Source organism: Coenobita brevimanus, chromosome 57 (genome assembly GCF_032717465.1).
Source record: "Coenobita brevimanus isolate Jiangsu-jjx chromosome 57, ASM3271746v2, whole genome shotgun sequence".
Classification (NCBI taxonomy): Eukaryota; Metazoa; Arthropoda; class Malacostraca; order Decapoda; family Coenobitidae; genus Coenobita; species Coenobita brevimanus.
The window spans coordinates 900,502-924,804 of record NC_137010.1 but is presented as its reverse complement, the minus strand read 5'-3'; the positions used below and the strand labels follow the sequence as shown (position 1 = coordinate 924,804).

The following is a 24,303-nucleotide window of genomic DNA, read 5'->3' as shown; positions in this document are numbered from 1 at the left end:
TACTACTGCTACTGTTACTACTACTACCCTACTACTATTCCTACTACTACTACTATTACTACTACTACTGCTACTACTACTATTACTACTACTCTACTACTACTATTACTACTACTACCCTACTACTACTACTACTACTACTATTGGTATTAGTACCACCACCACCACCACCACCACCACCACTACTACCACTACTACTACTTCTACCACTACAACTACTTCTACCACTACTACTAATACTATTACTGCGACTACTACTACTACCACCACTACTATTGCAGCCTGCGTTCCTGTCCCGCCTAGGCAGTCAGGGCTTCAACAGAACCATCTACGAAACGGACGGAGAGCAGGTGCACGTGAGTTTGTCTCCACGTGGCACACAACACGTGCACCTCGTCGTCTTACACGACAGAGACGCAGGTGGGTTGGGTGAGGTGGGTTGGGTTGGGCTGGGTTGGATGAGGTGGAGTGGATTGGGTTGGGTTGGGTTGGGTTGGGATGGGTTAGGTTAGGTTAGGTTAGGTTAGGTTGGGTTGGGTTGGGTTAGGGCGCAATTAGGTTGAGAGAATGAAGGAAAGAGAGGAATGGGAAGGAAAGGAGGAAGAAAAGACGGAAAAGCGAGGAAGGAAGGAAGGGTCGAGGGAGGATGTAGGGAAGAAGGGAGATATAAAGGAAAAATGAGGGAGAAGGATGGAAGAGAGAGGTATGGAAAAAGTGATGGCCAGATGAAAAGAAGGAAGGAAAGAGGGAAGGAGAGAAAAAAGAAGGAAGGAAAGAGGGAGGGAGAGAAAAAAGAAGGAAGGAAAGAGGGAGGGAGAGAAAAAAGAAGAAAGGAAAGACGAGGGGAGGAAAGAGGTAGGAAGAAGAGAAAAAAGAAAATATGGAAGGAAAGAGGAAGAAAGGAAGGAAGGAGAGAGGAGGGATGATAAGGAAACAGGAAATAGGTAGAAAAGTGATTAGGGATGACGAGAAATTGATATGCTTATCTTGGCTCTAAAAATCTTTGAGAAACAAGAGGATACGACACACACACACACACACACACACACACACACACACACACACACACACACACACACACACACACACGTTTTTTTATATAACTATTCTAATTACCATCATTCCATTTTGAAATAAAAAGGAAAAATTCCATAGTACTGTGTCAGAGAGAGAGAGAGAGAGAGAGAGAGAGAGAGAGAGAGAGAGAGAGAGAGAGAGAGAGACCGTATATACAGACTGACACAGGCAGACAGATAGATAGATAGACAAACAGACAGATAAAGAAAGACAAAATAAGACAGAGAAAATAAGAGAATAAGCTAGAGAAAGTGAGCCAAATTAAAGACAGCTCAAGACCAATCCCCAAACACCTTTCCACAGGCTACTTAAGGCAATACGCGCTGACGGAACCACCTCATTATATGGACCACGATGCACGGGAATTTCTAGGCATGGACAGAGCCTTTGAAAGGTGAGTTAATTAGCCAACCAGGTGAGTTAATTAGTCTACAGGTGAGTTAATTAGTTTACCAAGTGAGTTAATTAGTCTACAGGTGAGTTAATTAGTCAACAGGTGAGTTAATTAGTCTACCAGGTGAGTTAATTAGTCAACAGGTGAGTTAATTAGTCTACCAGGTGAGTTAAATAGCCAACCAGGTGGGTTAATTAGCCTACCAGGTGAGTTAATTAGTCTACCAGGTGAGGTATGTTAGGTGTGGTAGGGATGGTTCAGTCTGCTGGTGTGGGCGTGGGCGTTTGACAGGTGTGATAATTAGGCCACCAGGTGAATTAATTAGCCTACCACCTTCAGACAGGTAGGAGGGAAATAACACCACATCAGACATTTTTCCCGGTGGTGGTATGAGTAGTATTGGAATGGTTCAGTCCGCTGGTGTGGGCGTGGTAGCTGGAAATGCAGATGATACAGGGTAGACACTGATAACGCTAAGCCGCTCCCACAACACAAGAGAAATAGCCCCGCGAAGTGGAAGAGGAGCGCTATATATGGACAACCTCTCTGGGTGCTGTCAGATGTACTGTTTCATTTCATTTTTATTTTTTTCCTTTTATTTTCTTTTTACTGTTTCCTTTTATTTCACTATTACTGTTTCCTTTTATTTTATTTTTACTTTTCTTTCTATTCTTACTTTTCTCTTTATTTTAGTCTTACTTTTCTCTTTATTTTAGTCTTACTTTTCTCTTTATTTTAGTCTTACTTTTCTCTCTATTTTAGTCTTACTTTTCTCTTTATTTATTTTTTTACTTTTCCCTTTATTTTATTCTTTATCATTGTATTACTTTACCATTCCGTTTTATTCTTACTTTTCCCTTCATTTTACTCTTACTTTTTCCTTGTACTTTATTCTCACTTTTTCCTTGTACTTTATTCTCACTTTTTCCTTGTACTTTATTCTCACTTTTTCCTTATACTTAAATCTTACTTTTTCCTTGTACTTAAATCTTACTTTTTCCTTGCACTTTATTCTTACTTTTTCCCTGTACTTAATTCTTTTTCCTGTCGATCACATTCCACTTACGGCAGGTCACTTAACTGTCGTGCCTAGCCCCGGGGCCCTACTACGCCTCTCAAAGCGGTTAATTTTGAACTGGTTGTGACCGTTACCGCCTCACCGAGAATCTGGTTTTCAGCGAGAGGTAAAATTAGCGTGATTGTGGTTGTTGGTGTTGCTGTTACCGTACTGGATTTCTCTTACGCATTGTCATCATCATCATCATCATCAGTCCTTCCACCACCGCCGTCATCATCATCATCATCAGCAGCAGCAGCAGTAGCAGCTTTTCCACCACCGCCGTCATTATCATCATCATCATCATCATCTCGTCCACCACCGCCGTCATCGTCATCATCATCAGCCCTTCCATCACAGCCGCCATCATCATCATCATCACCATCATCTCTTCCATCACAGCCGCCATCATCTTCATCATTACTACCCCCATCACCACCAACACCATCTCCACCACCATTATCATCCGTCACTATCATTATCATCATCATCTTCATCATCATCAATTCCACCATCATAGTCATCATTATTTTAACTTTTAACTCCCTCTCCAAATGTACACATAATTATTCATTCATTTCATGGTTCATCATCATCATCACCAGAGGCAGCATTACCTACCCAGTTATTAATAAATCATAAATCACACACACACACACACACACACACACACACACACCATCCCAATCCTCCTCATCATCACCATCGGTCTCAACCCGTAAGCAGATTCGAGACCAAAGCAGCCCATGTTGAAGGGATGCGGGTGCAGATGCCAGTCAACATCCCTGCCTTCCTAGCTGACGTGAGAGGGTCGAGGTTTCTGCCGTGCAACATGACCAGGGCGAAGGAGTATTACAGCAAGCTGAATAAGAAGGAGACCAAGAAGGATCTGAAGTGAGTTGGGTGGACAGAGGTAAACAGACTGATGCTTAGGTAAGTTGATAGACAGGCAGAGATAGATTAATGACTGATATGATATATTGATAGACTGAGAGCAGAGTCAAAGACATTAAAGAGTTATAACAACAGACATGGAGGTGGACAGGTCATGTAGCAAGAATATTCAACAGCTGATAGAGCAAGAAGCTAACTGACTGGACTCCAAGAGATTGCAAATGTAATGGGGTCAATAAATGCCCGCGTTGCCTACAGCCAAAGCATAGGATCCTCTGTTTGGCTCAGTGGTAACGTGCGCGCATATGGAGCGCTGGGGCCAGGGATCCAGTCCCGGCCAGGACACTGTGACTGATTTGTTCACTGCAGTTATTACACAAGAGCAGCAGAAAAAGGCCAGACAGGAGGCGGAGAGATGAGATAGAGATGTTTGCTGGCAAAACTTGGCGGAGATTAGCTGGAGAAGGGTGGGGGAGGCCTTTGTTCAGAAGTGGACTTCGAGTGGATGATGATGGTGATGATCATGATGATGGACGGATAGACAAATATACACATAGGAAGTTGGGTGGATAGATTACGAGAGAGGATCAAGATAGGACAGATAGATAGGAACATATAGATAGTGATAACTAAACCCCACATTCTCCCTGTCTCTCCAGGTTCAAGAGTAACGCTATGAAACTTCTCGCCAAGTCCGTGAAGGTGCTGGATCACATGAAGATTCCCTTTTGGATCGCCAGCGGCACTTTCCTAGGTAAACACTTTCAGCAACAACAACAACTTAAGAACAAGGTCATCATCATCATTATCACCATCGTCATTGTCATCTGTCATCAATCACCATCATCATCATCGTCGTCGTCGTCTTCGTCACTTTCCTACTTCATCCAGCTTAACAATCATTATTTTTATCATCTTTATCTACACTCTAATAATCACGACTCTAACTCACTCATCTCAGAAGAGGCAAATCCCCCAGATAAGTTTCCGCGCAATCATCTCAGTGGGACAGGGGAAAAAGGGGAAAAAAATGTCCCTGCAAAAATCTACGGTATTTCTAATCTGACACGACTACCTCACAATACCAAGCAACAAAATAATTAGGGCCCATTTTTTTCAACAGCATACCAGTACACTCATCATGGTAATTTCTGAGTGTCCAAAAGTTCAATAAATGACGGTTGGACAACTGTGGGATGTACACAGAGTAAACAGAACACTTTACCATCTGTTGTAAAGGACGCTAAAGGGCTGGAGACGTGCAGAGGCAGTGTGTAGAGATGTGGCAATCCATCCCCGTTAACAGCCTTGTAGCTCCCACGACACATGAGGTCTGCGGGAGGAGGATGGAAATAAAATAACTTTCTGTGGTATAATAATATGCAAGCAGATGATGGAAATGACTATGTGTGGAGAAAGACAGAAATGTCCAGTACAGAGGATGATGGAAATGAGACTTTGTTATGCTGTACATGTAAACAAAATATTGGGAAGGATTTAATTTTCCCTCGGCTTTCCATATTTTGAAGCTCCAGTCATACTAATCATCTCTATGTTACCTGTACTATAAATTCACACTGGAGGTGTTACCATACTAGATGGTGTAACGTAAGTTACAAAATATACCGGTACCAAAATATACCGAGACAGACACCCCTACTGAATAATGTCCCTGTTCCCGTGGATGTATATACACTCCATGTCCTCGAATTGACGTGTGCATTCTGACATACGGCATCAAGACACTACTGTACTTTAGCAGTAAGGCTTCAGCTTGAAAGTCGAACCAGATAGAATTACAATGAAACTGGGGGTTCCGGAAGTTTACACCGAAACAAAATCTTGTTGCCTACTGCTGAATATATCATTCAGAATATCGGCAACTTTCATTATCATGTCTACAAAAAAATATGATAGGTGGTTCAAACCTACGACTGGCTTTGTGTATTGGTATATCGTTATTTCTTACCCTGTCAGCACTCATAGGCTACGTCCCATGCTTATATCACGATCACAATTCCTCTGGGAATTGCCAGAGTTATTACGAGAGCTCATCAAAGTAATTTCAACCAAATATACACTAAGACCACCTGCCACAGCACTGTCAACACGTGTGTCACGGTGTGAATCAAAACATAGCACTCTAAAGCGGGTAAAAAATAATAAAAATTAACTAACTTAGTGTCATATTCATATTTAAAACTAGAGGGCACTCAGAGAGTGTATACCACCATTACGGGATCCGGATCGGTCCCCAAATTTATTCAATTCTTTCTTGGCCCATGGCCCACCCTTCCACAAAATTTCCTTGAAATTCATTAAGAACTTTTGGAGATATCATATGAACAAACAAACAAACATACAGACAAACATATATTAATACAGAACCTCTTCCAACTTCTTTGGTGGAGTTAAAGAATAAAAACAAATGTTGATGAAATGATGCAGTGTCAGCCTGAAAAAAAAAAAAATCGTCTAAAACCACTATAGAAAACGAAATCAAAGGAAAGGATAGCTAAAGAAAAGAATATATTCTATTTGGATTTCCCCTCCTCCCCATGTATACCCCTTTGCTCTCATATATGTATCCTTTCCTGCATAGTCTTTAGCGACAACGTTCCCCAGTGTTGGGGCTTATACTGAATAGCCAGTAAAGAATCCAAATAGACAATATATGTGAGTGAAAGAGCTAGGAGAAATACTCATATGGTTTGGCTATGTGAAGAGGATAAAGAATAAGACTGACCAGGAGAGTATGTGAATGAGGTGGTGGAGAGGAGGAAGAGGGGAACACCGAGGATAAGATGGTGGGATGGGGTAGAGATATGGAAAGGGGTGTGAGTTGGAGAGAAGAGAGCCTTATGGTCGAGGACAGGCGCCTCTGTTAATCTGTACTGTATATTTGTCGACATCTATCTAGATTCTGTTTTCTTTTCCTCTTTTGTTTCTCATCTCTTGTCTTCTCTTTTTATTCTCTCCTCTTTTTCACACTCTTCATCTGATTTGGAGGAGATTTGTTTAACTGTGGAGGTAGCAAGAAACTGAAAAGATATGGGATTAGATGCTAATGGTTTACCTGCCCCTCCCTCCTGCCCCCTGATGATGGTGAGAGACACCTTCATATGGTGGCATGGATGTAATCAGGCAATTCTGCTATCTAGTTATGTAAGTGTGTCTCAGGTCCCATCCCATCCACCGAAACGAGGGTGGTACATCACAAGCAGTGAGCAACTTCAGCCTGCAGTCCATAGAGTTCATGTCCAGATGTCACCAGAGGCAAACATTTATCGATGTCTTCTGAGAATGGCTTTGTAAACTGAAATTGAAGAACCAACCTATCCAAAGCTATGGTAGCCACTGGACTCAGTTATTCATATTATGGACATCTTTCATTCTGTTCCAGGGTACTTCCGACAATGCGACATCATTCCCTGGTCCTATGATGTTGATGTCGCCATGTTCGTGGAAGACTTCAAGCCGGATCTGCCCAAAGCCATGGTAGCGAATGGACTCACCTTCATTCAGATATTTGGCCGCCTTAACGACAGCTACGAACTATCCTTCAGAGCACACGGAGTCAAACTGGATATATTTTTCTTCTACCGGGATGGAAACACACTCTGGCATGGAGGCATTAATCCAACCAATGGGGAAAAGTTTAGGTAAGACTAATTTGGGTCCAGTCATGTTTTCAGACAACCACAGAAGCTTGGTATTATCTTTTGGCAATTTATCTATTTATTTTCAATGCAAGGAAGAAGGAACCAAAGGAACCAAAGGAACCAAATACAGTACTAGAAGCCCTCAAAACAGTTCCTTCCAAGAAAAGACTAAAATAACGTCAAACAGAGCCAGACTCAAGATCTCACTTTCTGCTAACTGTTTTCTTGGATAGTGGCAGTCATTATTGGCAAGTCCATTTCATCTTTTAAATGTTCTTTTACATTCTTTTAACCCATTCACTCTGATGGTGTTTTCTTGGTATGTATGTGTAATGAAGGACAACGTTTTTACTGCCTGCAGATTGGAACTATGTGATGACGATAATACTGGTGATGATGATGATGATAATGATAAACATATATGATGATGAGGATGATAATGATAACATATGATATGATGATAATGATAACATATATGATGATGATGAAAACAAAGAAACCTACCAACCACAGGACCAGTTTCATTCCACCTGATTCCGTTTACAGGTACAACTTCCCATCCATCACACTGTGCTGGGGGGAACTGGGAGGGCTAAAGGTGCGAGTACCATGCCAGGCTGACGCATACCTCACCGCAGATTACGGCCCAGACTGGTTCACCCCCAAGACAGTATGGAGCTGGATGAAAACCCCGAATATGGTGCTAAATGGGTTCTGGGACAAGAAGGACTGGTCGGAAGTGAATGTCGTCAAAAACAAAGGCATTACGCCAAAGTAACCCCGCAGTCCACCATTCTCCTTTTGGGGAATGGGGAGGGAGCTGAGGGATGTTTGTATAACTGGGAAGCTCCACCACCCAGTTATATCAGTGCTACCACATGAAGGCATTCCTCTCCACCACCTCCTATACAGCAAACTCCGTATAACAAACAATCCTCTTTTTACTCTTCATACCATCTCCATCTTCAGTTCTGTCATAACATTAGAGTAACACTAGAATATGATGCTAGTCATGATAAAGTGCTATGGAGAAGATGCAGAGCCAAAGTATTTTCTATTTCTGCCACTGAGCTATGGAAACAGCTGTAGTAGGACAGAAATCTACACTAAGTTAAGGCTGATTATCTCTAGTCTGGTATATCTCTTGCCATTGAGTTGTGATGACTGTGAACTATAGATGAAATAACTGGGCTTTTTTTTTTTTTTTTAATACATGTCAATTATCCTAAACCTTTGTCAGCTCTGTTCACGGCAAAGTGTAGTAAGGTTGGAGGGTCAGTGACTAGGGCAACCAAGGAGACTCATCACTACCTGAGATGATGATGATGATGATGATGATGATGATAATTGAGGTGTTGATATAGTCTGTAAATAATTTCACTTTATTGTTAGTTATTCACCCCATTTTCTAGTGGGAATTATGATGATGATGATAATAACTTGACCCACTCCATCCTTAAGTGGGAAGATCTAGATGATTATGATGATGATAATGATAAACCATGTGATGTGTATTTACCATTTGCTCCAGTGTGTGTCTTAATTTTTCATAGTAAGAAATAAACACAAAAAGTACAAAAAATACAGTGCATTTTTCATTACATGTCTGTGTTCCAATGTACCACTCCTATTTCCAATGGCATGCTGGTGAGGGTTCTCTCTCACCCATTCTTTCTCTTTCCTTGTTTTCTGGAACCTGCCTGACCTCATCCATGGGTAGGAAGTAATGTCAGGATGTTGTTGTTGATGATGATGATGGTGAGGACGAGGAGGAGAAGGATGACAATAACAAATGCCATGATGATGATGATCATTTTTCCATGGAACTGGTATGCATTGTAAAGTGGAGAAAACGGTTAAGCTTTATTAGTAGCAATGGAACTAGTGTGCATTTGTTTTAACCTCAAGTTTTGTTCCATTCCAGTACCCCTTTTTCAGTTAAGATGGTGGCCAAGTGTCATCAGATCTGAGGGTAAATTTGACAGGTAACCAAGGAGATTCATTCCTACCACATTACTAAGGCTCACTGAAATTCATGGAACCGTAACGTAATATCTGAGTAGAGTGTGACCTATTTGTCCTATGAAACCAAACTGACTGTACATAGTGCACTGAAGACTGACCTTAATAACTGTTCTACCTACGCATGTATTCTCATCAGGTAAGGAAGCTCATTACCGCCTTTTCCTATGTGATTTATTTAGTTTATTGCACCTTACTGTCCTCCTCTAGTAATTAAATCCTTCCAACATCGCCATACTGTGCATAAATACCATACAAAAGGATATTAGCCAGCCATATCCAAAAATAAATCGTTAAGGAAGAGGTGTTGGGTAGCTTCCTTACCCAACAAGAATACAGGCATTAAGAATATCCTCAATCCATTCAGTGTGTCAGACCTTCACTAAACAGAATTAAATCACTTGGTGGTAACAGGAAATGCTTCAGTCATCATTGCAGTGAAGGAGCTACTGAATGGCCTCAAATATGTGTAAGATTAATGGTAATCGGCAACAGCAGGAATTGAATAAAACGTAAATCCATGTAGTTGAGAGGTTAAGTGAATATATAGTACTGTGACGTACTAAAATATTTGGCCATTTAAGTACAGTATTATCATCAGTATTATATTCTTGCTACCTCCAGATGACTGTATATGCGAGAGAGAGACAGACAGAGAGAGACAGAGAAAATTTCATACTGATGAAGTTTAATGTAAATATAGGAGTGGAAATAAACACAAAGATCATACAATATTTTCTTTACCCTCCTTACATTTAGTGTTTAGTATCATAAAATGTCCACCTCTATGCTATAAAAAGAAACTATGGGAATTCAAAGATAAATATTAATAACAATAAACTATACCAGTACAGTACCTCTATTCATCCGTACAAAATACTGTACCATAAGAGCGAGAGCCGAACAGTACCCCCTCAAAGGTGTTGGATAATGAGGCTACGCTAACATGTATATAAAATGCTTGCTGAATAAACAACTGTCCTCACTAGTAAAATAATAACACTGGCTCTTGTAAATCGCCTCTTATTATCAATGCCCTTTCAACGTCTTCAATCCGACGACATATGGAAGTTTTATCTTGCTCTTGCTGTTACCACCAATTTTATTTAGCTTAGGAAGACCTTTTGAGCTGGATTGATTAGATGAATGGAGGACACCTGTGCTCTGATGTATGGACTTTATTTTTTTTTCTACATCTAATTTGCCTTTCTTCCTCTATTCACCTTTTATTTTTAAAAAATAATAAAGTCTTCATTATACCCTCCAATAGAAGTCTTTCCTATTATGAAATTTATCAGCTGAAAATAGCAAAACAAAACACCTGTCGTTGCAGAGAATGAGTCTTAAAAAGTACACACACAAAAAAATAATAGAATGATTAATTAACACACTTCTAGAACTCATACAATTACATCCCAAGCAAACATAACATATAAGCTACCGGTACTGTACTTTAAATTCCAACATACATACATACATACATATATATATAAGTATTAAAATATATCTCCCTTAACCTACATTTTTGCACTGTTATCTCTGGACTCCTCAATCTATAGACCAGGTATTCTCATAATTTTGGAGGCGGTCTGGTACCTCTTAATAATGTTACAGCTCACTATCTTGCATATATGTATCTTTTTAAATTGACATGGTAGCAGTAGTAGTAGTGGTAGTAATAGCAGCCCCAGGTTCATCTAAATGTGTACTCAGTAGACTGCAGAACGCCTCTCTCCTGCAGTCTACCATAATTTCTGCAGAGGATACGGAAGGAAGTGAGGGACATTTGTATACCCAGGCACTGCCCACTTACATTGGTGTCACCTCATGAAGGCATCCCTCTCTGGCACCTTACTGACTGCATAAATAAGAGCTAGCAAATCCTTAATTTATGTCTAATTTATTCCAAAAATCACAATTTTCTCTATGCACTTGCTACTGCAAATTAGACAAACTGGTGGATCAACTTCCCAGACATCAATGGAAGTTTAATCAGCAAATCTTTCTTCTTTAATTTCCTGCAGCCTTTAAAAAAAGGGGAGTTGCAGAAGGCCAATTAAAATGAGGGGTGCCTATACATCTTTCTATATCAATATCAACTGCATAAACAACATAACGCAGTAGAATATAGATACCAAACAAATACAGAAATAAACATGTAAAGGAAGAGGTACAGGGGAGCCTCCTTACACATACAAATAGCTCCATAAATGCAAGCGATAGCATGGTGGCCAGGAGGAGTGACAAGATCGATGGTTTGTTAATTTGAACTCATAACAATTCTAAGTGCCAAGGAATTCACTGTACAGTCAAAGAAACAACTATTTTCACTGTTTCATTTTTTAAAAATAAATAAATAAAACTTGCGAAATACAGTGAAAACCCTATCTCCACTAGCGCATGTATCAGGTGGTTCAATTTTCCACTAAATGTTCACCAAACTTTGCAAAGATACTTGTGTGTCTGTGTATGCAGGATGTCCATTTATCCACACACACACGGAAGTCATCTTTATGTCAGGGATGTCTCCAAAATTTCACAACATTTGCACATAACAGGGACTATAAACTGGGGAGTAGCACTAATATTTGTAGTCCCAGGTTCATCTGAAACGAGAACCCAGAAGACTACAGAAGGGAGCTGTGCATATTCTGCACCCCATCATCCTCCTTTTCAGGACAGGGAAGGGACCAAGTTTAGGGACCACCTTCAGTAGTCCACCACCCTTCAATGAGGATAGGAAGGGAACTGAGGGGCATTTGTATCACTGGGCAGCACCACCACCTAATCATATCAGTGCCACCACATGAAGCTGTACTTCACCACTACTGTAAACTGAGGGCAGAAAACAGCTTCATAGGCATGACTGGAACTTCAACTGGTAATTTTTTCTGTAATTTACTGTGGACAGTGTTGTAACGGTAAAAAACATTTTCAGAAAGGGTGCCTTACAAAAAAAGACATGTATAAAGAAACCTAAAATTCTCTCCACCTTCCTTTGCCATAGCTTGTCTGATCAGTTCAGTTATTTTGCTGTTGAACGTTTGTCTGCACACTGAAAGTGAGATGCATTTAGTCAGTATGTTGTGATGTATCTGATAACAAACTTAATCTATCTATCTATGGCCAGGCACCTTAACCTACAAGGGGTGGCCATAACTGAATTTCCTCTGTGCTATTCTGTCTTCGGCCACAAGGATGCACTTTCTCCAACTCACTTCCCCCTTATTCATATGCCTTTCCACCCTATCCCTTCATCTCATCCTCAGTCTCCCCTTCCCCTCTCCCCACCCTCCACCTCACTCACACAAACTCTGCAAGTCAACCTCTCATTTTCCATTCCCACCACAAGGCTAAACCATCTCAAGGTAGTTATAATATCTTCTAGCAATCATGGTCACATCACTTCTTTACTTCCTTACATGTCTGTCTCTGTCTCTTCATGCAACTCCATGTGCTCTTGCCAACAAACTCACATCCACACCCGTCACTCTGATCTGCGTATTTCCAACAAAGCCTAAGCTTCACTTCCATATGCTAAAGCGAGGATAAAAAAACTATCATGCAGCAACTTTTTTACTTCCATTCTCACTTCCTTACCCATTATCACTGCTCTCAATGAACCTGTAACTTTCCTCTCTTTCTCTCTCTTTTAATTATAAGCTCACCATTACCTGCTCCTGGAGGGTGGCATCCAAGAGTAGGAGGGAGCAACATCATTCTTCATATTTTTCTCCACTGTCAGATACAGGACGTCCCACGAAACATGTGAGAAATTTTAAGGAATTTATTTTATGGCTAATTTTGACTACCAAATGCTATATCAACATGGGGCTAATTCTCGGCTGTTACGGAGCTACAATTACTAATGACCTTACGGGTGAATTACAGAGACAATGGCCCTTATTCTTGTCGTTAAGGAAGCTCCCTAACACCTTTTCCTAAGCAACTTATTTACCTTATTACAACATGCCACTGTCTTCTACGCTGCTTTATTCAATCTAATATCACCATTCTCTGAACAAATAACGTACAAGTCAATATTCGCCAGCTGTATCTAAAATTAAACTGGTAAGGAAATGGTGTTAGAGAACTTCCTTAACCGCTGAGAATACGAGGCCATTTTCACCCGTCAGGTCATCAGAAACTGGTACAGTACACTGTATTGGCCGAGAAATGGAGACATGTTGATACTGCATTTATTATTCAAAATCAGGTCTAAAATAACCTCCTAAATTTCCTCCCACATTTCCCTGGCCATCGTGTACAATGGTCCACACCAGTGCAAGTCTAAACCATCCACAGCCAGGCCCCGTTGACCACTAGGCGGTTTACCCCAGCCGCTTCACTGCCTGCCTGTCACAGACCATTGACAGTGTGAATATTTACTGCTTCACTCCTATGATGTATTTTGCTCTGGTGAGACTCTCTGAACTGATGGGATAAGATCTGGCCTTCATTAACCCCTACACTATTAGAGGTGTGTTCACAGGTAAACAGATTTCTCTGACAACACTAAGAACATAAAGTATGTCACTGCGGTAAATGTGATAGAACACCAATACTGACAAGCTTTGTTCTTCCAGAATTCATGAGGTCCAACAGGCATCCAGGACAGACACACAGTAAGTGGACTGACAAAATTTAACGGCATGGAGAATGCTGTTAGTAAATTCTTAATGGCTGATGTGTGCAGGCACAACTGCTACACTTTTATAACCAAAATAAGTTAGTTTCCATCAACATACTCTTATATGATTATTGTGCATCACTTCTTTTACTTGAAAGAGGTACTGGAGAGGGAAACCATCACATGGTGGCACTAACACAACCGGGCAGCTCCAGTGCCAGGTTACACAAACATCCCACAACTCATCTCCCAAAAAGGTGGACTGCAAGAGAAAGTCAGCTTCAGAATGCAGTCCACTAACTACACCTTCAGATGATCCTGAGGCCACAACAACAAGAACCTGAAGCTGCATTTCACCCCCACACATCCAACTATACACTTTTAATGAGGACTGCCAGTGTGCATATGGCAACAACTCTTAGTCTCACATATGATGACCTTTTCACTATAAACCATGGCCACAAGATACCATGTACACTTCTCTAGTCATTCAGCTGACATCAGAACTGTTTTATGACTACAGAGTGCTAAGAACTGTAACTGTTTATTGTTCTCCACTGTGTTAAGAATTGTAAATGTTTATTGTTTTTTACACCACTGACTGCTAAGAAGGGTAAATGTTTATCTCATTAATTGTAAATGTTTTATCACCACACACCACTTTAGGCGCAACAAATTTCTGATAAAATTGTTGAGTACCTTCCATAAAAACAAATTTCAAAATAAACTGTCCAGTACTTGCCATAAAAATTAATCAGAAAACACACACACACACACACACACACACACGACTTCAACGTCCATGAGTTCAGATGTCTGTGGTAGGTATGGTAGTAGTGGTAGATAATGTGGTAGTGGTGGCAGTTGTGGTTCTGGTGGCAGAAATATTGACAGTTGTCGTTTTTGCTATGGTGGTGGTGGTGGTAGTTGGTATGGTGATGGAAGTAGTAGTAGTAGCAGTAGTGGTGGTGGTAGTAGTAGTAGTATTGGTGGTGGTTGTATTAATGTGAGTGTGGTAGCGTGGCAAGGGTGTGAAAACTGTAACATACAAAATATTTACCCAACATAACCACAAAATAACTCCCTCTGTACCATCAATTCTGAATACATTACTTTATACGGAACCTAGGGTACAGGGTTACAGAATATACAGTAATTATAGAGCTTGTAGTATTGTAGTAAATGTTGCTGTGTGGGGATACCATAACGAAATACATAATGCTATAATAATAATAATGATAAAAATAATAATAATGAGAAGAAGAAGAAATAATTAGTTGTACCTACCAATAATATTACTAATAAAATCCTAATGTAGTAATGTAATAATAATCTATCTATCTATCTATTGCCAGACACCTCAATCCCGTTCGGGGTGGCCACAAACAAATCACCTCCATGTCGCCCTGTCCCCAGCCATTTCGCTGCCCCCCTCCCAACTCACCCCCCCCTCTCTCATATACCTCTCCACCCCATCCCTCCATCTCATCCTCGGCCTCCCCCTCCCTCTTCCCCCTCCACCTCACTCACATACACTCTCTTTGTCAGTCTTTCACCCTCCATCTTCTCCACATGGCCAAATAATAATAATAATAATAATAATAATAAATAATAACCAGAAATAATTAGCTGTGCTTACCAATAATATTACTAATAATCTTAAAGCAGCAATGGAATAATAACAATTAATAATAATACCTAAAAATAATAATAATGTATAACAATAATAATCAATAATAATAATATATACTGTAATAATAATAATAATAATAATAATAACTGAAGCATAAACTAACAAAACCACTCTAGCATTGTACTGTAACAGACAGATAAATAAATACAGTATACAGTATAAATAAATACAGTAAGTAATGAACTGTCATACATTGTATCCTAAATTGTGTCATAACTGCCTGCACTCATGTGGTGGGAAAAAATTAATAATAATAATAATTATAATAATGATAATAATAATAATAGTAATAATAATAATAAGTAAAAATGCACACATAAAAATTGACAATATTTTGATGGTTATAAATATAAATTAAATAATCCTTTATGTCTGTTACCAATTCTGATTTAAAAGTATATACAGAAAAACTAACATTCATTCAGCTGAAGGTTCCAATAATACTGTACTTATAAAAGAAAAAACAAATACAAACACACACACAATAACTGCACCTTCCCATTAACCCACTTTCTAATTTCCATTGTGTTGTCTCATGACGACTGCATGGATCTGATATAGCTTTAACAAACACCTTCAGTACTAGAAACCATCCACATGTTGAAGAAAATCATTTGGTAGTGCTAAGAATAAACTTCTGTAATGTAAAATGGGCGTCATAGATTCCAAAGATTAAATTGGAAAAAAGTTCACTGCTTTAGAATACAAAAGGGAAGAAAGCCAGAGGAAAGCGAGACAACTGGATCTGTGTACACGAAGACAAAACACCATAAAAAAGAAATAAAAATGAGGTTGCGAGAAAAAAATACACATACAGAAGATGAACTGGGTGCGCCGATTAAGAACGCAAAGAGGCGGAAAGCAAGACAGAGTTCACTGGAACAAGGAAGAAATACCCTAAAAGAGAACTGAGAAAAGGATAAAACAGTGTGTGACCTAGAGGGAGGCAGTGCATGGTGGTTCAGTTACAAAACAATAAAAAATGAAAAAAAATAAATATAAGAAAAAAAAAAAAAGCAAGACAAACAGGATTGATAGACATAAGAAAGATAATGCCATAAAAATGAAATAGGAAAAGGATAAAATAGAGTCTGCTACCTAGAGAGAGGAAGTATATGGGGGTCAGTTGATGCAAAAAAAATATATATAAATAAAAGATCAAAGCTTATGAAAACAATGGGGAGGAAAGCAAGACATAAAGAGGATCGATGGACACAAGGAAGAAAATAACATAAATAAGAAATGATAAGAGGATAAAACAGTGTGTGCGACCTGGAGAGAGGCAGCACATGGAGGTTCAGTTGCCGTTGATGTGCTGAGCATCTCTGGTGGGTTCAGGGGGAGGTGCCTTGGTGGGGTCCAGGCCCATCTTGGTCATCTGTACTGCCACCTCGAACAGGTAATCGTAGCTCTCGGCCCTGAGTAAGGGTGATGCCAGGTTAGATTTAATTAAATACTTTGCATTCAGTGCATTGATTCAGTATAAGAGACTGAGATGGTATGGGCACGTGAAGAGGATGGAGGATGACAAGTGGGTGCAAAGGGTGAGGTATGAATGTTGAGGGTAGAGGTGCAAGAGAGATTTTCAAAAAATTGAGACAAGGTCACAGAGTTTGACCTCGCAGATATGGGACTGAACCGGACACTGCTTGAGATGGAGTTACCATCAGATGACCATGCCTGCCATATGCAAGTATGCTGGAGTAATGAAAAATACTGTCAAACTGGTTCAGTATATTCAACATACCTGTACTTAGTTCAATACAATACACTACAACACATTTAGCATAAAACTCTGAATGCATTTACTTGTATATACTGTATTTAGTGTCAGTCCTCATTACATTACCTTTTTCTGACATTCTTTTATGCTATTAAGTCTATCTACAGCGCAGGTTTATAATACTGCCATATTGTAAAAGTTGTAATTTTTTAAGAGACATCTCTAAATATACTAATGACTGCCTGTACTTGACCCATTCATTTCCATCCTTTATCAATGTTACTCCTCACCCTGACGTAGGGTGGGAAAGGATGTCCGGATGATAATGATGATGACGATGATGATGATGATGATTATGATGATCAATGATGTCAGAGGTACCATAAAAGTATATTGCATTCACTTTAACCTGGCCTAAAATTCTCTCTCCATCTTGAATACTGAGTTATGACATTACACCGACACAGGCATATGGTGTTAGTCACAATGAAGTGCTATAAGAAGGATGCAGACCAGTAATATCATATTTTTTGGCCAATGAGCTATGGGAAATCAGCAGCAAAAAAATAAATAAATAAAAAAAAAAAAAAAAAAAATGTCCACCAGGTTAAGGTAAATGAAGCACAGTACAGTATAGACATGTAGTGAACTGGGCGGGACACTCACATAGTCTTTGCCTTCTGCCAGGTGTCGCCCCAGACGTACACACCGTGGCGTCGCACCAACACAGCATTCACCTCAGGGTACAACTCCAGCGCCTGCACAACACAAGGATTCAATTAACCTCTTCAACCAAGCGACATATATCCACAGAATATTCTCACTACTTGTTAATTTTTTTTCAGCTTAGGAGAGCTCCCCAGCAGCAAAGCAGTTAAACCATTTGTGCAGAACATTGCAAAATTACCTCCCAAAACTGAATACAGTATAGTTGCGATGTGAATTATGTCAAACAAAATCCCTCAGGCATTTGAACATGATGCTCAACAAAAAAAAAGTACATTCTGAAGTTGCATTTTATGTGGCTTGCATTATAAATCCTGGAAATATGAAGTCTGATGAAAAAAAGATGCCCATATGCCGCTTAGATAAGCTTTGTGTATGGAACACATCACCCAGAAGCTTACAGCTGTGTCTGAAAGGGTTAACAGAGGCTACATTTATCCCTGCCAGGTCAAAAAGTCTTTACCAAGCTACAAAAAAGAAAAGTATCTGACGTAAGTGAAGTTAAATATGAACTAACGTATATCACTAGAGTGCTGCAGTTACTCATGAAGCCTGATGATGATTCATTCTCTCTCTCTCTCTCTCACCTGTGCCATACTGTCAGCCAGGTCTGCCTCAAAGGGTGTGTTCTCAATGATGGGCACAATCAGCTCCTCATCGTACCGCATCGAACGCTCCTCTGATGCGTGACGGATGCCCTGTAGAGAGGGGGGCTGAGTAAGCTAACACAGAGGCTTGAATAAGGTTAGGCTTAGGATGGTTTGGATAGATTTAATATGCTATGGTATGGTTTGGTGTGGTTAAGTTTGGGTTGGGTTAGGTCTGGCTTAGCTTGGTTTGGTGTGGTAGTCTATCTGGGCATAACTGATAGAGCCAGGATTCCGGGGGCTTGAATGATGAATGAATGGAAGCATGGCCCACTGGACTGGGCAAACTTGGGCTGTCTGGACGTTGCTACTCCTAACCCTGCCCTAGAGTGGGAAAGGAGGTCAGGATGATTATGATGATGATGATGATGATAAAGTCTGGGTTTGGTTTGGTTTGGTAACAGTAATAACAATCATAAAGAAGTACCACAGCAGGTAAATCAACACAGAAAAACATGAAGGATGCAACATGTATCTTTAGTAATAATAATAACAATCTCAAAGAAATAAGACAACAAGTACAACAGCACACACAAACAAGAAACAAGTGTATACCTTAATCATCTCGAGGTGTGTAACTTTGAACGTGTCCCCCGTGTACGCCAGTGTGGCCAGCACCGCGTTCTTGGAGTGGGAGTGTATCACCGCACCGGCACCCCGCACTGACACCAGTAAGCACAGTGGGTCAGCTATGAATACTTTATAGGACTTCATTAATACCTACAAGTCTTTTACTGTAAGCATTATGTGCTTCAACAAAATCTGAAGAAAGATGAGAATGTGTGGCACAAAACTGCATCTGACACTCTCTGTGTTCTACTCCCACTAATGTTAGATAATTCTATGCAGCACAGAGAAAACCACCACAGTTAAATGGTTTAGGTGATGATGAGGAAAATGAAAATGAAGATACGTAATTACAATTGCAGTCAAACCGGAGATGATACAGTATATATATTCATATGAGTGGTGCTGCTATTGGCAAGAGTGATGCTGATAATAATGACTGATTAAGAAGACAATGCTGATGACAATTATGACAGCACAACCGCAGAAGTCAGGTAACATACTGATATAAGCCAACAGGAACAGCGGCGTGCACTGTGACTTGACCAGCTTGCGTGAGGGGTCAGGGGTAGCAAGGTCTTCCCCGGCCTCGTTGATGATGAAGATGTCGTCAGGCTGAAGCCGCTCCTTTTGTACGCCAGATGGGGCCACGTAGATGTTCTCCCTGCGTGTCATAATGTCTTATTAAAATACTGTTATGCTGCCTTTTTTTAAACTTCACAGCTACTAAGCCTGTGGGTGATAATGTCTTGCTAAAACAGTACCTTTGTCATCATTATATTATCTTTTTTTTTTTTAACATTCCTTTTGCCTACTGTCCTGTGTTTTATAATCCCCTTCTTATTAAGGGTGTTGGGAGGCCTCTTAAGCCCACAAAAACATCCCCATCCCCAATCCCTAACCCCTCCCTGGCACAGATGTTGCTGATCCCCGAACCCAAACACCATCCTGCCCCCGTCACTGACCCGTCCCTAACACTGATGCCTCCACCGGTGCCGCTGACCCAACCCAGTCGATAAAACTCTCGTCCCAGCTCGCAGATCAGCTCCCGTGGCCCACCCTGGTTCCCACGCTGACCCCACCGATTGAAATGTGACAGGCGTGGGCGGCCCAGGGGTTTACGCGCCAACCACTTGCCTATTGGAGGGTGGGAGAAGGCAGCAGTTACTCAGCATGGATGTGGGTGATGGATGAGACTTATATGGCAAAGTAAGTCCTCATTATAAGCACAGAATGAGTTCTAAAATATCCCAACTTTATACATACCAGTACAATGGCTTGTGTAAATTAGGGGAACTGGCAAATAACTTCAAAGGCAACAATGAAACTTTAACATGCCCTTTTTCTTGTGACTTACTGATAACTTGATTGGGGGAAAAAAAATAATAATAATGAAGACAACTTACAATCACACGTGCCTACAATCACTTACATTCAATTTAGATATTTTTATCATTCTGATCTTACATCCTGGTTAATGCTAAATATCTTAATGGTGCAGGTTTGAGCAATGAAATCTCACTGTTCAATGAGGAATAACTTGAAAGTTGGGATTCTTGTGTACCGCACAATATGCTGCATAAAAACAATATTGGAAAAAAACAATGGAACACCACTAAACATATAAAATACCTGTAATAATAATAATAATAATAATAAAAATAACAATAGTAATACCATAATACAGTAATAACGTAACAATATTAAACTATCTATCTATCTATTGCCAGACGCCTCAATCCCGTTTGGGGTGGCCACAAACAAATCGCCTCCAAGTCGCCCTGTCCCCCGCCATTTCACTGCCCTGCTCCCAACTCACACCCCCCTCTCTCATATACCTCTCCACCCCATCTCTCCATCTCATCCTCGGCCTCCCCCTCCCTCTTCCCCCCTCCACCTCACTCACATACACTCTCTTCGTCAGTCTTTCGCCCTCCATCCTCTCCACATGGCCAAACCACCTCAGTGTGTTCCTCATAACGCTTCCTATCACATCCACATCCACACCACAACGCTCCTTTATATCCTCATTCGTCAGCCTGTCTCTCCACGTGACTCCACAGGCTCCTCTTAAATAACTCATTTCCACTGCTCTCACTCTTGACTTGTGTCCTTCCAACAATGTCCAAGCTTCACTTCCGTACGTTAGAGTTGGTATCACAATACTGTCATGTAGTAACTTTTTCACTTCCATGCTCACTTCCCTGTTTCTTATCACTGCTTTCAAGGAACCAGCAACCTTTCTTCCCTGCTGTACCCTTTCAAGCACTTCACACTCCAAACCTCCATCCTTACTCATCACACTACCCAAATACTTAAACGTACTCACATTTTCCAATTCCTCACCATCTAACCTTGCTGTACATTCACTAACTTCACCTCTCTCAAAGACCATCACTTTACTCTTCCCTACATTCACCTTTAGGTTCCGTTTCTTACACACTCTCTCAAACTCATCCACCAAGCCTTGCAGCTCCCCTTCGTCTTCACTCAACAACACAGTATCATCTGCAAACAACAGTACAGGGAGTTTCCAAACACTATCCTCTCTCACCAGGGCCACTCCAACATCCACTACCCTACCTTGTACCTCTTTTATTACCCCATCCATGTACAGATTGAACAACCATGGAGACATGACACATCCTTGTTTCAAACCAACTTTCAAAGAGAAAAATTCACTTAGTTCATCATCCACACGCACTGCAGCCTTCGCACCATCGTACATACTCTTCACAGCATTCAACAACTTCCCATCTACTCCATATATTCTTAACACTTTCCACAATCCTTGTCTATCCACCCTGTCATATGCTTTCTCCAAATCCATGAAAGCCGCATACAACTTCTTTCCCTTCTCTAGAAACTTTTCCACTAAAGATCTAAGAATGAATATCTGATCTACACAACCTCTTCCCTTCCTAAAGCCTCCCTGTTCTTCTCCAACTAATTTCTCTGTTCTTTCTCTAACTCTGTCTATAAGTATCCTACCATACACTTTTCCTATTATACTAAGAAGACAAATGCCCCTATGATTACCACAATCTTCTTTTTCCCCTTTTCCTTTGTACAAGGGAATAATTATACCTGACTTCCAATCCTCCGGGACTCTACCTTCCTCCCAGGCCAATCTGCACATCTTCCACATCCATTCTACTACTATCTCTCCCCCATGCTTCAGCATTTCACCACACACTCCATCAATTCCTGGGGCTTTCCCCGATTTAACTTTCTTCATTGCTTCCACAACTTCTATCCTACTGATTTCTTCCTGTCTTCTCACCTCCCTCCCTCTCCCAGCCATTCCCCAGCCACTTATACTTGCATTACTTCCATCCTCTACGTTCAACAATTCCTTAAAGTGTTCTCTCCATCTGCTCACTTTTTCTCCCTTCTCCACTAGTAATCTACCATTTTTATCTTTCACTCCCCTGCTAACTTCACTTCCACCCTGTCTTACTCTTTTCACTTCTCTCCAGAACATTTTCTTACAGTCCCTCCACTTTACACTCAAATTCCTTCCAAATTCCTCATCCACTCTCTTCTTACTCTCTCTTACTAATCTTTTCACCTCTCTCTTCCTTTCCACATATAACTCTCTCTTCCGCCTCTCAACTTCTTCCACGCCCCTATTTCTCACCCATTCATTGTATGCTTTCTTCTTTTGTGCCACAGCCTGTTTCACCTCTTCAGTCCACCACGCTGTTCCTTGTACCCCCCTCCGCCTTCTCTTCCTTCCACACACCACATCACATGCTGCACATATTTCTTCTGTAAATATCTTACACACACCTTCCACGTCTCCCATCTGCTCCAATTCATATTTGCCCAATCGTTCCTCCACTTCTCTCTTAAACTCTGCCTTTTTCTCATCCTCTTGTAACCTTTCCACTCTCCTTGCAACTACTCCTTCCTCTCGTCTTTCCCTTCTTCTATTCCTCCATCTCACTTGCATCCTAATTCTGGCCACCACCATAATTCTGGTGCCTAATAATAATACTGTAATAATGATAATAATGATAATATTGATCATAAATAATAAAAATAAAAACAAGAGTACAGCATATGTCCCCCAATGGCCCCCCCCCATTTTTTTCCCCATTTCATAGCTAAACTCAACACCTGTATTACTAAGGTGCCAAGGGACTCACCACTCTGTAGCGTCTCCCCTTTTTTGCGGCCAGGTTTATTCTTCTGTGTTTGGGTTTGGTTGGGATCCTCGTCATCACTGCCAGAATTTTCTCTCGCAGAACGTAGATTTCTCCGGCTCTTACGTTTGCTGACATGCGGTGTGGAGTCTGTAGTCGTGGTATCCATTTTAAAGTCAGTTATGGAGGAGGTGGAGGGAGACACCAAGAATGAGATGGAGGGATGTAGGAATATTCTCACTGGAGAGGTATGGCAGTCAACACTCCAAACATTAATGTACTGGACTGTATTGGAGAATATATAGCTATGACCAACTTGTTACTGGTAAACTGAGATAAGGCACCCTATTATCAGCAATGAGTCCCTTGCCTCTTATACTATCACTAAAGGCAGGCAATCACTAAGTTGAGGAGCAGAACCCGGGAGAACAAAGATAAGATAGAGGGATGGGGCAGGGAGGTATATGAGAGTGGGTTAAGCTTGAAAGAGAGCAGCTTGACAGAGGAGGACACTTCAAAATGGAGGCACTTAATCTGTGTCCACCCCTCAAGAGATTAAGGCATCTGGTTAGAGACAAATAAATTTAAAGAAAACGCCTTCAGACAATCTCAAAATTAAATACAGTATACAATTTCTTATGCTTCTCTAGAATCCACTGTGTTTCTCAAGATTTTTTCTACCTTTGGGTTCTTTTCCAAGGTTTCTTGTTATTTTATAAGTTTAGGCATATAAACGGGAGGAATGTACAAGTGTCTTGGTGAACTGATACCATATAATATTTTATTGTTTTTGTTTTGCTTCATTTTGCATAATAAAAAAATCCTGCGAAGTCCATCATTAAACCTACCCTTTACAATATTACTGTGTAGTACCTGTCTCAGGGATGTCTGTCTTTGTGTCGTCATTGTCATTGCTGTACTTCCTGGGGCGGCCCCGACGGCGACGCTTGGCACGGGGTTCTGCCTCATCATCATCGTCGTCATTTTCCTCCTTCTTCGCTTTGTCATCATCCTCAGCCAGGTCTTCATCATGCAACTCCCTCAGGCTGTCACTGTCCGACAT

General features: G+C 40.7%; 1 protein-coding gene across 1 annotated transcript; it reads right to left on the bottom strand.

Moving 5' to 3' along the window:
- Positions 1-16,051: 16,051 nt before the first annotated feature.
- LOC145402173 (putative methylthioribulose-1-phosphate dehydratase) lies at positions 16,052-24,303 on the bottom strand. Its single transcript, XM_080274290.1, has 8 exons — positions 24,114-24,303; positions 23,244-23,390; positions 20,058-20,229; positions 19,596-19,756; positions 19,081-19,187; positions 18,466-18,576; positions 17,819-17,910; positions 16,052-16,847 (listed from the first exon to the last, which is right to left on the bottom strand). The coding sequence occupies exons 1-8, from the start codon at positions 24,301-24,303 to the stop codon at positions 16,727-16,729; spliced, it is 1,101 nt and encodes a 366-aa protein (XP_080130416.1). The 3' UTR covers positions 16,052-16,726.